The sequence below is a fragment of the Sturnira hondurensis genome, unplaced genomic scaffold, assembly GCF_014824575.4.
Source record: "Sturnira hondurensis isolate 20B ecotype Veracruz unplaced genomic scaffold, ASM1482457v3 Scaffold0014302, whole genome shotgun sequence".
Taxonomy (NCBI): Eukaryota; Metazoa; Chordata; class Mammalia; order Chiroptera; family Phyllostomidae; genus Sturnira; species Sturnira hondurensis.
The window spans coordinates 9,755,589-9,768,230 of NW_028086933.1; the positions used below are offsets into that span (position 1 = coordinate 9,755,589).

The window sequence follows — 12,642 nt, forward strand, 5'->3', positions numbered from 1 at the left end:
TGATCCTTTGCGGATAGAAAACATACTTTGTTTGAATATATATAAGTTTGTGTATATATACACATATGTACATGTATACACATAAACACATAGACATCTATGACCTACATATTTATTGGTGTGCACTAAAAAAGTAAATATTCTGTTAGGTGCACTGTAACATATTTGTGAATGGCTTAGTGAAATCTCAACTATAATTATGGATTTATTTCTCCTTGTAATTCAGCCACTTTTTATTCATGGATTTTGATGGTCTCTTATTAGGTGTACATAAAAAAATTATGGTTATTAACTTCACATGATGAGTTGACCTCTCTATCATTATGAAACCATTTTCTTTTTTTTTCTGATATTTTTCCTCTGAATATAGCCATACTTTATTTTATTGTGCTTCACTTTATTGCACTTTGCAGACATTGCATTTCCATCAACATCAAGGCTACATCCCCTACCAGCAAAAAGATTATACCTCACTGAAGTCTCAGATGATGGTTAGCATTTTTTTAAATAAACTATTTTAATTATGTGTATTTTGTTAGATATAATGCTATGGCACACGTTATAACAGACTACACTACAGTATAAGCACAACTTTTAATTTTTTTATTGTTGTTCAAGTACAATTGTCTCCATTTTCACCCCACCATGGCCCCCACCTGAGCACAGCTTTTATAGGCACTGGGAAAACAAGAAGTTCACGTGACTCCCTTTATTGTGATATTCACTTTAAGGTGGTGGTCTGGAGCTGAACTCAAAATATCCGAGGTATGCCTGCACGCACATGTATCCTAAAAAAGCCATTCCTTCATTCTTTTAATTAGTATTAGCATGGTATCTTTTTTCATCCTTTTACTTTCATTTATTTGTCTTTATATGTATTGCATTTCTTTTTATTTATTTATTTATCTTTAGAGGGGAAGGGGAGAGGGAGAGAAACATCAATGTGCATTTCTTAATATAATTGTTTTTGTATCCAATTTGATAAACTCTACTTTTTGTGTACCTAAAGCATTTTCATTTAACTACTTATATAGTTAGGCTTGAAATTTTTCATTTTGCTACTTGTTTTGTGTTCCTCTTGCTTTCTCTTTCCCTTTTTTCTTCCTTCTTTTGAATTAGTTGACTATTATTTAGATACTCTTTTATCTCCCTATTAGCTTATTAGCTCTCTTTACTTCATTATTTTACAAGTTGCTTTTATTAGTTTTCTAATGCTGCACAACCAATTACAACTTAGCCTCTTAAAATGATACACATTTGTTATCTCAGGTTCCATGAGAAAGGGTTTTGCATTCTTCTCATAAGGTTGCAATCAATGATATTTACTGGGCAGTATTCTTTTCTGGAGCATCAGAAAAGAATAGATTCTGAAGAATCTATTTGCAGCTTACTCATATGGTTTGCAGAATTCACCTTCTTGTGGCTGTTTGACTGAGGGTCCCATCTTCTTACTAGTTGTAACTTGTTTGCATATTTAAGGCCAGCAGGAGAATCTCTCTCAATTTGCAATTGAGTATTATATAATGAAATAGTGTTATGAGAGTGACACACCACCACCTTTACCTAATAAGTAGCCTGCCTAATCAAGAGAATGGTATCTCATTACCTTTACTATATCCTGTCTCTTAGAAACAAGTGACAGCCCAGGACAGGTTCCACCTACACTCAAAGAGATTATATAAGAGAGTGAGTCACTGGTGGCCAACATAGGATGTGTTGCCACTACTGCTTAAGAGATTATAGTATGCAGCTTTAACTACTTCCACCTGACATACAACATGACATAAACTATAAAGATACATAATTGGCTTTCATTTCTTCTCTCCCCCACTTTGTGCTACATTTTACTTTTGTACATTATAAATCTCACAATACATTATGCTATTATTGTTGATACAACTCACTTATTATTTTTATAAACATAATTATCAAGAAAAGCATACACATTGCTCAAAGTTATCGTTTCTGGTACTTTTCACTTCTTTGCATACATTCAGATTTCAATGAAATGCTGTTTTCCTTCTGATAGCCTTATTTCACATTTCTTCAGTGTAGATCTGCTCATGATAAATTGCTTCCAGTTTTTATGTATAATGTCTTTAGTTAGAAGGAATGTCCCCTATATATAAAAAAATGGAGTGACTTTCAAAAAATTCTGATAGTACTTTAAATATGCTCTTTCACTGTTCTACTCGTTGTTAAAGTTTGATCCGCTTGCGTCTAGCTTTTAAGATTTGTTAGGTGGCTTTAGACCAGTGACCGGTTTAGGGCTAATTATTACCTATTACTAAGGCACGGCCTGTCTGTATACTCTACCCAGTGACCCACGGATTAAGTTCCCCAGCCTAACTGGTGGATACAGTCGCTATTTCTGACCCTAAATAGCTTTAGAAATACTTGAAACTCTTTCTGGGCAGTGTCCTCAGACAATGCTCAGTTCTCAGTTGAACACATGAGAAACTTGTAGGAGTTCTCTCTCTGAGCAACTCTCTTTTTCCTACACGCTGCTGAGAACATTACCTGTCTTGACCTCTCCAGAATACCAGATTAATCTTGTCAACGCAGGTAATCCGCTGGGCTCTGCTTGGGTTCTCTCTACCTGCACCGCATTCTGGAAAATTTTTAAAGGCAGTAAGCTTTTTGAGCTGATATTTGTTCCCCGTTTCTCCACGATCACTGTTCTCCGTTAATGATAAAGTGTCTTGGAAGACAGATCCGGTGTTCTCTTTCTACCTAGGAGTTTTTCAAAAACAAAATGAATGCTGACAGTTTCCCCTAAAACCTAAACTCATTGCAACGCTTCTCCCTCCGGCACAGTGTATGGAAAACGCTAGCCTTACACCCGCAAATGAACTAACAAACCACCATAAATCTCTAGCACCGCCGACAGCCTAGCGCGCAAGCGCAGATCTCCTACACACCCGCCAGACCATCTGCGACTGCGACTGCGCAAAACGTAAGGCGCGCGGAAACGCGAATCCGCGCCTGCCAATGAGAGCTAACGATGGTCCTTGATTGCCTCCCATTAACCGGGTAACCAATCACCTGCTCCGGCGCGCAGTCCGCAGTGGATCCAAACAGGAAAAGGTATTAGGGGAGGATAAAGCTGAATCGCTGCGCTGTGGAGGATGCTGGCGGAGGAGACTTCGGCAGAGGCTGCAGCCTTAGAGTAAGTATCTGCCACCGGGTGCCAGCTGGGGCGGGAGGGACCAGGGTGGATCTTGAGGGTCTCCGAGTACAATTGACAGTTCTCTGGACCCCTTGCAGCTGTTCAAGTTAGACTCCGTGGTGGGTGAAGTGATCCTGACCCGAGACCCCAGTCTTAGGTTATTGATATGCCTTGCCTCTGCCCGTAGCTCCCACGAATGTACACGTCCCGGGGGTGTGCCCTGGAAGGGGGCGGTTTCATCTCTGCCAATCCTCCCGTCTCTTCGTAGACTGCACCACCCGACAGAAGACTCTATATCCAGGAGAGATTCCTGGAAGGGCCTTTTTGTTTCTGTCCCCCCTGTCCTACACACTCTCCCATTGGGTTATTTTATGTCGATCCCTGCCTCCTAACGGCTGTAGTGACAGCTCCTATCACGGAAGAACTCAAAAGAACCTAAATCTTGGCATCTAAACCTCTGTCCTAAGCCTCTCCTCAAGGTTAGTGGGCTCTGCCTGGTGGACATCCACTGCCCATCAGTTTTGTCCTGATTTTTTCCCTTTCCCCATACATTTCCCTTGACTCAAATGGTTTCTTTTTAGTGAGACACTTGCCACCCCACACTTCGTAGTTCCCTTGCTCTGCTTATTTTTCCCCATGCTACTTATTACCCTTCATATGTCCTCCACACCCACACACGCCACTCTGGGTCCCAGGTGGCCCTTTCAGCCTGTGTATAGACACACTGGTCAGGGCAAGACTCTCAGCACTGATGTATGCATCTGCATATATGCATCTGTACAAAAGTTCTGCAGAACCAGTAATCCAGAAGTTTGCGGTTTCCCCCATTTCCTTGCCCCTTCAGGGCCCTGGCCAAGCTGGCAAACATTCTGGAGCAGAAGGGCCAGCAGGAGGGCCGGCAGGAGGAAGCAGAGCTGCCCGGACAGATCCTGGCTGAGTTTGTGATGGTATGTTCAAGATGGGAGCCAGCTTTTCATAAGCCAGGAACTGCTCCTGGGTCTTTCTGTTGAGGTACTGGGCATCATTCATGGTGAGCAGACTGGAAGGCAGCCTTGTAGGCCTGTGGTACCAGGAGGTAAGAATGTTCCCTGCCTCTTCCCTTCCTCTAAATAGGATTCTCGAAAGAAAGACAAGCTGCTCTGCAGCCAGCTTCAGGTAGTAGATTTCCTGCAGAACTTTTTGGCTCAGGAGGACATTGTCCAGGGTCTGGACCCCTTGGCTTCTGAAGACACGAGCCGTAAGTAGTCAGAGGGTTGGCATAGGGGCTGCTCTGAGTGAGGAAAGAAAAGAGATGTCAATCTGGTCAGCTGTGTAGCTGATGGAAAGACTGAGGCCCCAGTGTTTTAGGCTAGCAGGTCAAACTTGACTCGAGTCCTCATTCTGGTGGCTCATCTCAGGACAGAAGGCAGTTGCAGCCAAGGAGCAATGGAAAGAGCTGAAGGCTACCTACCAAGAGCATGTGGAGGCCATCACAACAGCCCTGACCCAGGCCCTGCCTAAGATGGAGGAGGCACAAAGAAAGCAAGCACAGCTCCGGGAGGCCCTTGACCAGCTCCAGGCCAAGGTGCACTGGGGTGTGGGAAGGGAAGAACCTTCAGAGAGGAGGAGGGAAAGGGTAAACATACTAGGTCGCATCCACTGTCCACATTCCAAAATGCAACCAGGAAAATACACTCCTCTCCTTGTCCCCATTCTTTGCTTACCTGCAGAAGCAAGTGGCCATGGAGAAACTCAGAGCAGCCCAGAAGCAGTGGCAGCTGCAACAGGTGGGTCCATCCCCCTAGGAAAATACCTCTTTCTACCACTATGCTATTGCCTGGACTAAGTCCTCTGCCTGGAAAACCTTTATCTCCTTTCTTTCTGTGAGGCATTATAGTACATATGGATACCGACGCGGGCTTGAATCTTAGCATCACTTCTTAATACCTCTATGACCTTGGGCATTTGCCTGACTTTCTGTGCTTCTGTTTCTTCTGTGATATGGAGGAATATTAGCACCTACCCTAAAAAGCTGTTAAGATGATTGAGCAATTAATTCAGCCAGTGCTTAAAATGTGTCCGGCACCTAGCAGATTAAGTGTTAACATCATCTTTGTGCCATCTAGTCTGAGGGGGTTAGGGGAATGGCAGTAAGACCTCAGTATCTGGTGAGCCATATCTGCATTCTCACTTCTCTTAGGAGGAGCGTCTACAACATTTGGCAGAAGTTTCTGCAGAAGTGAGGGAGCATAAGACAGGAATTCAGCAGGAGCTCAAGCGGCTGAATCAGGAACTTGGAACCCTGAAGCAGCAAGCAGAGCAAGAGCAAGACAAGCTGCAGGGGTGAGACTGGGATCATGGGCTGCAGGCCCAGGGTGGTCCAGCTGAGGTTCCTCCCTTGACACTTAGACCTCTTTTGTCCAGGCACCAGACCTTCCTCCAACTGCTACACACATTGCAGGGTAAGCTGCAATTCCCAGAGACAGAGCTGCCGCGACATTCAGATGTTCGCGAAGCTAAGCCCCAGCAACTGACCCAGCCTTAGGAGCAGAACACTGGAGATACCTTGGGAAGAGCTGCGGCTGTGTCCTCCACGGTGAATGAGAAATGGGACAGATGGGCAGGGAGGTAGAAAATCTGGGAGATGGGTCTTACCTGCTGCTCATACCATGCTCCCCAAGGCCAGTGGCCTACAACCTGCTGGAACTGCGAGCTTGCCATGGCTTCCTGGGGGTGCAGCAACATAGGAAGGGATGCAGCCCAGTGCCTTGTGTTTCTGGACTGCTCAAATGGAGGGAGGGAGCGCCTCTGGCCTGCCTGTCTCTATGAGCTCTGCTGTTCTTGGTGTTGTGGGAAGTGGGGAGGAGCAAGCAGTTTGTTTTATGGTCGAAGCTTAGCACCTCATCCCCATGCCCAGCCTGTCCTGGTCTAACCCCTCTCTTATTGTTCCCCAACCCCCTTGCCCCACCCTCATCTGAGGTGGGCAGTGAACTTCTGAGTACAACCTGAGATCTGACTATGACCCATCAGGGGGCAGGCCCTGCATTCTGTTGATTAAAAGCCCTGGAACTCTCTCAGTTGCCTGTTTGTGTATTTATCTTCCTATGGTGATGGGAAGTGCCATATTCAAAGGCCATCAACATGACAGGTGCTGGGACTGGTGTGAATTTAGAGGGTACAGATGGGTAGAGGGCCCTGGCCTGGGGCCTCAGGAGTTGCTTGCCAAGTCAATATGATGCAAACATGCTGAGCTTAATTTGGGAAGAGGAGAGAATGCTTTATGTAGGTGGTTAGATATGGAAAGATCACTGTAATCACTCATCTGAATGTTTATTGAAGCCCTGCTATGTGCCAACCCTCTTGCTGTGAACTGGAGCTACTAGTCCTTGGGTCTGGGGAACGTAATGAGCATGAACAAGTAAACAGATGGATGAGATGATTTCGGAGTGTGGTAAAAGAGGGTAGCAAACTAAAGCAGTCGCATGGTAAAGCAGTACTGAGAGAATATAGAGAAGGATCTGTCAGTACCAGCCTGTGTCTGAGTTAGAATTTCCATTGTGTGTGTTCCTGTATTTATTTCTGTTGTTTTTCAATTACAGCTTACATTCAGTATTCTCTATTAGTTTTCAGATGTACAGCATAGCGGTTAGATAGTGCTGCACTTTACAGAGTGGGCCCCCAGTAGTTCAAGTACCCAGCTGGCCCCATGCATACTTGCTGCAGTATTATTGTGTTTCCTGCTTTCCGTATCCATTGCTCTCTGGAGCTGTTGCTAGCTGTGTGGACGTTGAGGGGTGCTGCTGTGTGAGAGATTATACCTGACTGGGTGTGTGGGAACTGCTGTCTGAGAGAAAGCTAGTGGGATACTAGCTTTTCCATAGGTGTGAGAAAGACTCGGCCCTTTGAGAAAGATACATGGAGTCCCTTTGTCTTTGGTGAGAGAGAGCGTCAAGAAACGTGGGTCCCACTTTCTCATACTGGAATGCCTCTGTCAGGCAGTGACGCAGATCCCCATGCATGCTGATGGCTTGCTCTGCTTCTCCAAGGTGTCCCTAGTTTTCCCTCACATTGTTCTTATAAATGTACGAGCCCCATTTTTTAGGTATGAAACAGGACAGTTACCAGGCCTTGGAGGGCCTGCATCAGGGGGTCAGTGAAGACTGAGGATGCTCTTCTAGGGAGCACACAAACACCCAGAGAGCCTTCCTCATTCTACCCATCCCACCCCCTCCCACATGGTCCCTGCCACAGCCCTGTTTCTCTTTCTTGCACCCCAAATATTCAGTCCTACCTTCCCTTCCTACTGAGTAGGCTCCCCTCCCCTCCAGTCTGGTTTCTTTTTCTAGTCTTATATACTCTGAAATTTTTGCAGTACAAAGGAGACAGCAAGAATGTATCCACCCTGGGAAAGGAGTGGCTACCAAAGGACTCAGGGGGTATGGTTTGGGGTGGGGTGAAGCTCCCTGTTCTTGCACGCGTGTTTGCTGACAGGAAGTCAGCAGAGAAGGGAAGACTCCATGGAGCTCACAGGCTGGGGTGCAGGATAGTATCCTGAGTTACTCTAGGCCAGGGGCCTTAGAGGTCTGCAAACTGCTAGGAACCAGATTTCTCTCAAGGTGTATGGAATGAGTAGTTCACAGTGAAGCCAAAAAGTGGAGGCTTCAATATCTTTTTGTTCAAATCCCCCAAATTGCCTGTGTGGCTGGAGCCTTCTGATGGGCAAAAGTGTCTTGACTAAAAGCTCAGGAATTAGGATTTATTTTCAGGTGGAAGCTAGATTTCAACTTTCGGCTGTTCTCGGTCTCCTCTAAGTTCCCCTAAAGGCTCTCCTTTTCCTCCTTGTTCATTGACACTTGCACCGATAGACATGTGCAAGAAGGGAGCCTGTCCTTGAAAAATTATAATCTCTTACACAAAGACATGGACACTTGGGAGTCCACAGCGACTGCTCAAAAGGCCCAGCTGCGGCCAAAGATTCTCTTGTCCTATTTCCTCCAAGGGAGGGGCCCAGACACCGTTGAGAGCACAGGGGACGGAGACTAGCCAGAGAATCTACACAGTCCAGACACTTGCTCTGTCTTGGCCAGAAGGAGCCTTCTCTTAGGTAATGCGGTGAAAAGTAAGTTGACTCTATTAAATGAATAGGAACACATTCTTTTTCTATTTTCTGTAAGAATAATTTTTTTTAAATATAGTAATTTTTCTCTATGGTGGAACATTTGCTTATTCTAGTTTTAATTTCACATTATTTAGGTATTATATTGCTCTAAGAATTTTTTATTTCTATCTTTTACATTTATTCATGTGAAGTTGTCCTAATCTCTTTATATCTGCATCCGGTTTTAGGATTGCCTAATAACACATTCCTGATTTTCTTGTGCCTTATCTCATCTTTTCCTTGATCCATCTTTTCAAATATTTATTCATTTTTAAGTACCCAAAGGTCATCTTTTTATATTTGCTATCGTATGTTTATTTTGGTTCATTTATGTGTTGTAACATTCTGAAAATTCCCTACCCTCATAAACATACACACACAGTCCTAGAAAGCAGACAGAGTTGGGTAAGATACGCGTGTAATTTTCTTTTCTTCCCATGGAAAACAAACCTCAGGAAATAAAAATCCTTATCTATGAAGAGATAAATTGTCCAAATTACTGATTGTTCACCAACCTGACACAGCGAAGCTGCATTTCCTACCCTCCTGTGGAGTTAGCTGAGGCCATTGTGGTGGGGTGGTCACTAGGCAGATGGGCACAGAAATGATGTATACTCCTACACACGGCCTTCATTTTCTCTCACTTCTGGCTAAATGAAGAGGATGCTTTGCATCATGAGGAAGGTAGACACACAAAATTGAGGGAACCTGAGTCCTTGCCACTTGGAAGAAACAGCCTAAATGAAGACAACTGTGTTGGACCATCGTATGATTGAGGAAGAAAAGTTCTGTATTAAAAGAAGCTACTGAAAATTGAGGTTGTTATATCAGGTACCTTAAACCTACTGGATTCAATTCAGATTTCCCTAGGCAAATATCTCAGGAATTCCTCCTTTAACCTTTCGTGATAATAATTAAACATGTGTTGGACTGGAAAAAAGCATTTCTCAAAGCGTCATCTCAAAAAAAAGTTGGACACAGTAAATGGAATGTTGGTCAAAGGATAGGAGTTTCATCAAAGTCTCCATTTCCCACTAAATATATTTGATTTGGAGCAATGATTGGTGAGATATTTATAACTTAAAATATGTACTAAATCTTAAAATATTCCTGTGTGCTTAGAAAAACTGAACAGAGAATCATGTTGCCTCCGTAAGAAAGTTTATAAACCCTCTTAACATAAGTTTTAGAATGAATCTTCCCTGTACTGACCCCTGTTCTAAACACCAGACCAAAGTTCTGCGTGGCAGGTTTGTCATACGCTAAGCTCGTGCCTGTAAACCCAGGGGCACTGCTAAGCGCTACTCTGAGTGTGACATGTTCTGTCCTCCGGGGAGGTTTCTTTTGCTCACTCAGCTGCTGCACTTCCTTTGCTGCGAGTCATTCAATTACGCACATTCGTGGAAGTGTTCTCCCCCTTTTTACCTCTCACATCACTTGCAGTGCATTACCTGTTTTTTAGTCTCACCTGAGAATTTATAAGCGGGTAAAAGAAAGAATCACCATTATAACTGGTTCTCAAAATTTGTTAAAAAAGTGCAGTGTCACAGTTCAGTGTTGTGAGTGAGAATGTTGGCCTTCAACGTGGTGTTTTAGTCTAATCTGAGTATCTCAAGCAAATGCAAGAAAAACAGTGAAAAGTATGTTGATTGCATCTGTTCCTAATCGGTACTCTAAGTTGTATTATTTTCATTATTTGTATTTATAACAATTTAATGGGGTAGATATTTATCCACAGTTATTTTATAGACAGTGAAACTTACAATTTTATAATGGTCTTAAAGTATGAAATGTATTTGCAGTGATTTGACAAACCTTTAAAAAGCAATGTATTTATCACAGCTATCTTTGGCGAATCACAAAAGCAAAGAGCCTGTTGGGTAGCAGCTAGGAATGAGTGGCCAGGGGGAAAACAAAGCAGGGCCCTCACCTTTACAATCTAACAAAGAATTTATACATGAGGGTAGAAGTTGGAGAGATGCTTCGCCAATGAATTCAGCAGCCCGGACCCTGGTTTGATGAGTGCCAGGTGCATGACAAGCAAAAATTGCGTAGGAGAAAAGGGGGTCCTTGAGACTCCTGAGAAAGGGGGCCTTCTGCAACAATCTCACTAAGATTGCCAGGTGTCCTGAACATCACAAGCAGGACTACTGGGGTGTGGGGGAGGGAATTGTTCCTTCAGATTCTGTGCTGGGCAAGGGAGACTTTGTAACAACTTCACTAACTAGACAGAAAGCCTTTACTAACTAAAAAGAAAGCCTTTGTATTAATCCCAAGGTCTAGGAGGGGGAGAAGGAGGGATACCTCTGGAAACTGGCTAAAGGATATAACCATCGGACCCCAATGATCAGCATACTTGGATTAGCTAAGTACCCACCTGTAACTCTGGCTCTGGTGTATAGAACAAGCTTACTCACTTACTAACAAACTTAATAACAACTTTATTTCCTCTATATGTGGGGCTTTTAGACTTGTTGGGTGTCTGCTTGCAGCTTTGTGCTGTATGTGTTTCCTGAATAAACTTGCTATCTCATCTGCACTATACATGCTGTCTCCTGCTTTAATTGGTCTTTTTGTGTAGAGGGAAAAGAGCTGAGCAACAAGCTGGGGACAGGGAGCAGGGCGGGAGGTGGAGGGCATGACTTGAGTCTCTCCTTAACATGCCAAGATCTGTTCCTCGGTGCTTCTGCACCCTGAGCGTGCAACCACATGGTACTGACCATATTTTATGAAAAGAGTCTGTTAATATTTCTAATGTTGTGCTCTTTGTCTTTTCTATCTGTGTATTATTACAACAAAATACAGTGTTTCTTGTGTGATTGGTAGTCAAGCCTTGCTTCTTTTTCTCCCCCTACACACATTTAAAATTGCAAATGAATTAGAGCAGGTGGAGCCTTCAAAGAAATCTTCAAATGAGTGAGGGAGGCTTATTGCACACTACAATGCAACATTTTAAAATATATAGATGTTGCATTTTTTATTGTACATAAACATACATGGCAAAATTTACCATTTTAACCATTTGTGCATCTATAGTTCAGTAGTACTAAGTACAGTCACATTGTATAGCCAGCAGCACTATCCATTTCCAGAACTATTTCATCTTCCCAAACTGAAATTCCACACCCATTAAACAATAACCCACCTCCTTTCCCTCCCCCAACTCCTGGTGAACACCATTCTAATTTCCTTCTCTGAATTTGACTACTCTAGGTCCCTCGTACACATGGAATTATATAGTATTTTTTCCTTTGTGACTGGCTTCTGTTCACATAATGTTTTAAATGTTCATTTATATTGTGGTACATATCAGGATTTCTTTATGAAGGCTGACAAATATTCCACCTGTGTATATACCACATTTTGTTTATTTATCCATCAGTGAAGACTTAGGTTGCTTCACCTTTTGGCTGCTGTAAATAATGTGACTATGAATATGGATATGCCGTATCCATGCGTGTCCATATGAGTCCCTGCTGTTGATTCTGAGTATATAGCCCGGAAGTGGAATTGCTGGGTCACATGGTAATTCTATGTTTAGTTTTTAAAGAAACCACCACACTGTTTCCCACAGTGGCTGTACCGTTTTACATTCCCACCAGCAATGCACAGCGGCTCCATGTCCTCACAAAACTTTTCCTTGTTTTTTGTTTTTGAATAGTAGTGACCCTAATGGAGATGAAGTGGTATCCCATTGTGGTTTTGATTCTCATTTCCCTACCAATGAGTGATATTTAGCACCTAATCATATGCTAATTGGCCATTTCTTTGGAGAAATGTCTTTTTAGGTCTTTTGCCTATTTTTATTTTTTATTTATTGATTTTAGAGCAAGACAAAAGGAGAAAGAAGGGCAGAGAAAACATCTATTTGTTGTTCCACCTATTTATGCATTTATTGGTTGATTCTTAAATGTGCCCTGACTGACGACAGTCCTGACTGCGTCCTTGGTGTACCCAGACAGTGCTCTAGCCAACTGAGCTACTCAGCTAGGGCCAGTCTTTTGCCTATTTTCAAACCAAGTTGTGTTGTTGAGTTATAGGGGCCACCTATATATTCTTGATATTAATCCTTTAAGGCATATTATATGTAAATATATTCTTTCATTTCACTGGCCACCTTCACTCTGTTCATTATCTCCATTGATGCACAGATATTTCACGTTTTGACAAAATCTAACATCCGTTTTTGTTTTTGTTATTGTTGTCTTGCTCTTGGTGTCATATCTAAGAAACGATTGCCAGTTTTTCTTCTATGTATTCTAAAACTTTCTTAGTTTTAGTTCTTTGGTTCAAGTCTTTCATCTGTTTTGAGTTATTTTGTATGTCATTGAAGGTA

General features: G+C 42.9%; 1 protein-coding gene across 2 annotated transcripts; it reads left to right on the top strand.

Moving 5' to 3' along the window:
* The first annotated feature begins 2,994 nt into the window (after positions 1–2,994).
* Positions 2,995–6,222, top strand: ZWINT (ZW10 interacting kinetochore protein). 2 transcript variants are annotated; one of them, XR_005068879.1, is made up of 8 exons: positions 2,995–3,169; positions 4,014–4,116; positions 4,283–4,406; positions 4,567–4,733; positions 4,879–4,935; positions 5,349–5,491; positions 5,573–5,744; positions 6,128–6,222. XR_005068879.1 is itself a non-coding variant. In XM_037062763.1 (7 exons), the coding sequence occupies exons 1-7, from the start codon at positions 3,129–3,131 to the stop codon at positions 5,691–5,693; spliced, it is 756 nt and encodes a 251-aa protein (XP_036918658.1). In that variant the 5' UTR covers positions 2,995–3,128; the 3' UTR covers positions 5,694–6,222. The 2 variants fall into 2 exon arrangements, 1 of the variants encoding a protein (XP_036918658.1); XM_037062763.1 differs by having other exon boundaries at positions 5,573–6,222.
* The last annotated feature ends 6,420 nt before the right edge of the window (positions 6,223–12,642 follow it).

Bases quoted from the DNA above. Each gene is read 5' to 3' on its own strand.
- ZWINT (XM_037062763.1), top strand. From the start codon at position 3,129: ATGCTGGCGGAGGAGACTTCGGCAGAGGCTGCAGCCTTAGA. The intron at 3,170-4,013 runs GTAAGTATCTGC...TTGCCCCTTCAG, and splicing joins GCAGAGGCTGCAGCCTTAGA to GGCCCTGGCCAAGCTGGCAA. The intron at 5,492-5,572 runs GTGAGACTGGGA...TCTTTTGTCCAG, and splicing joins GAGCAAGACAAGCTGCAGGG to GCACCAGACCTTCCTCCAAC.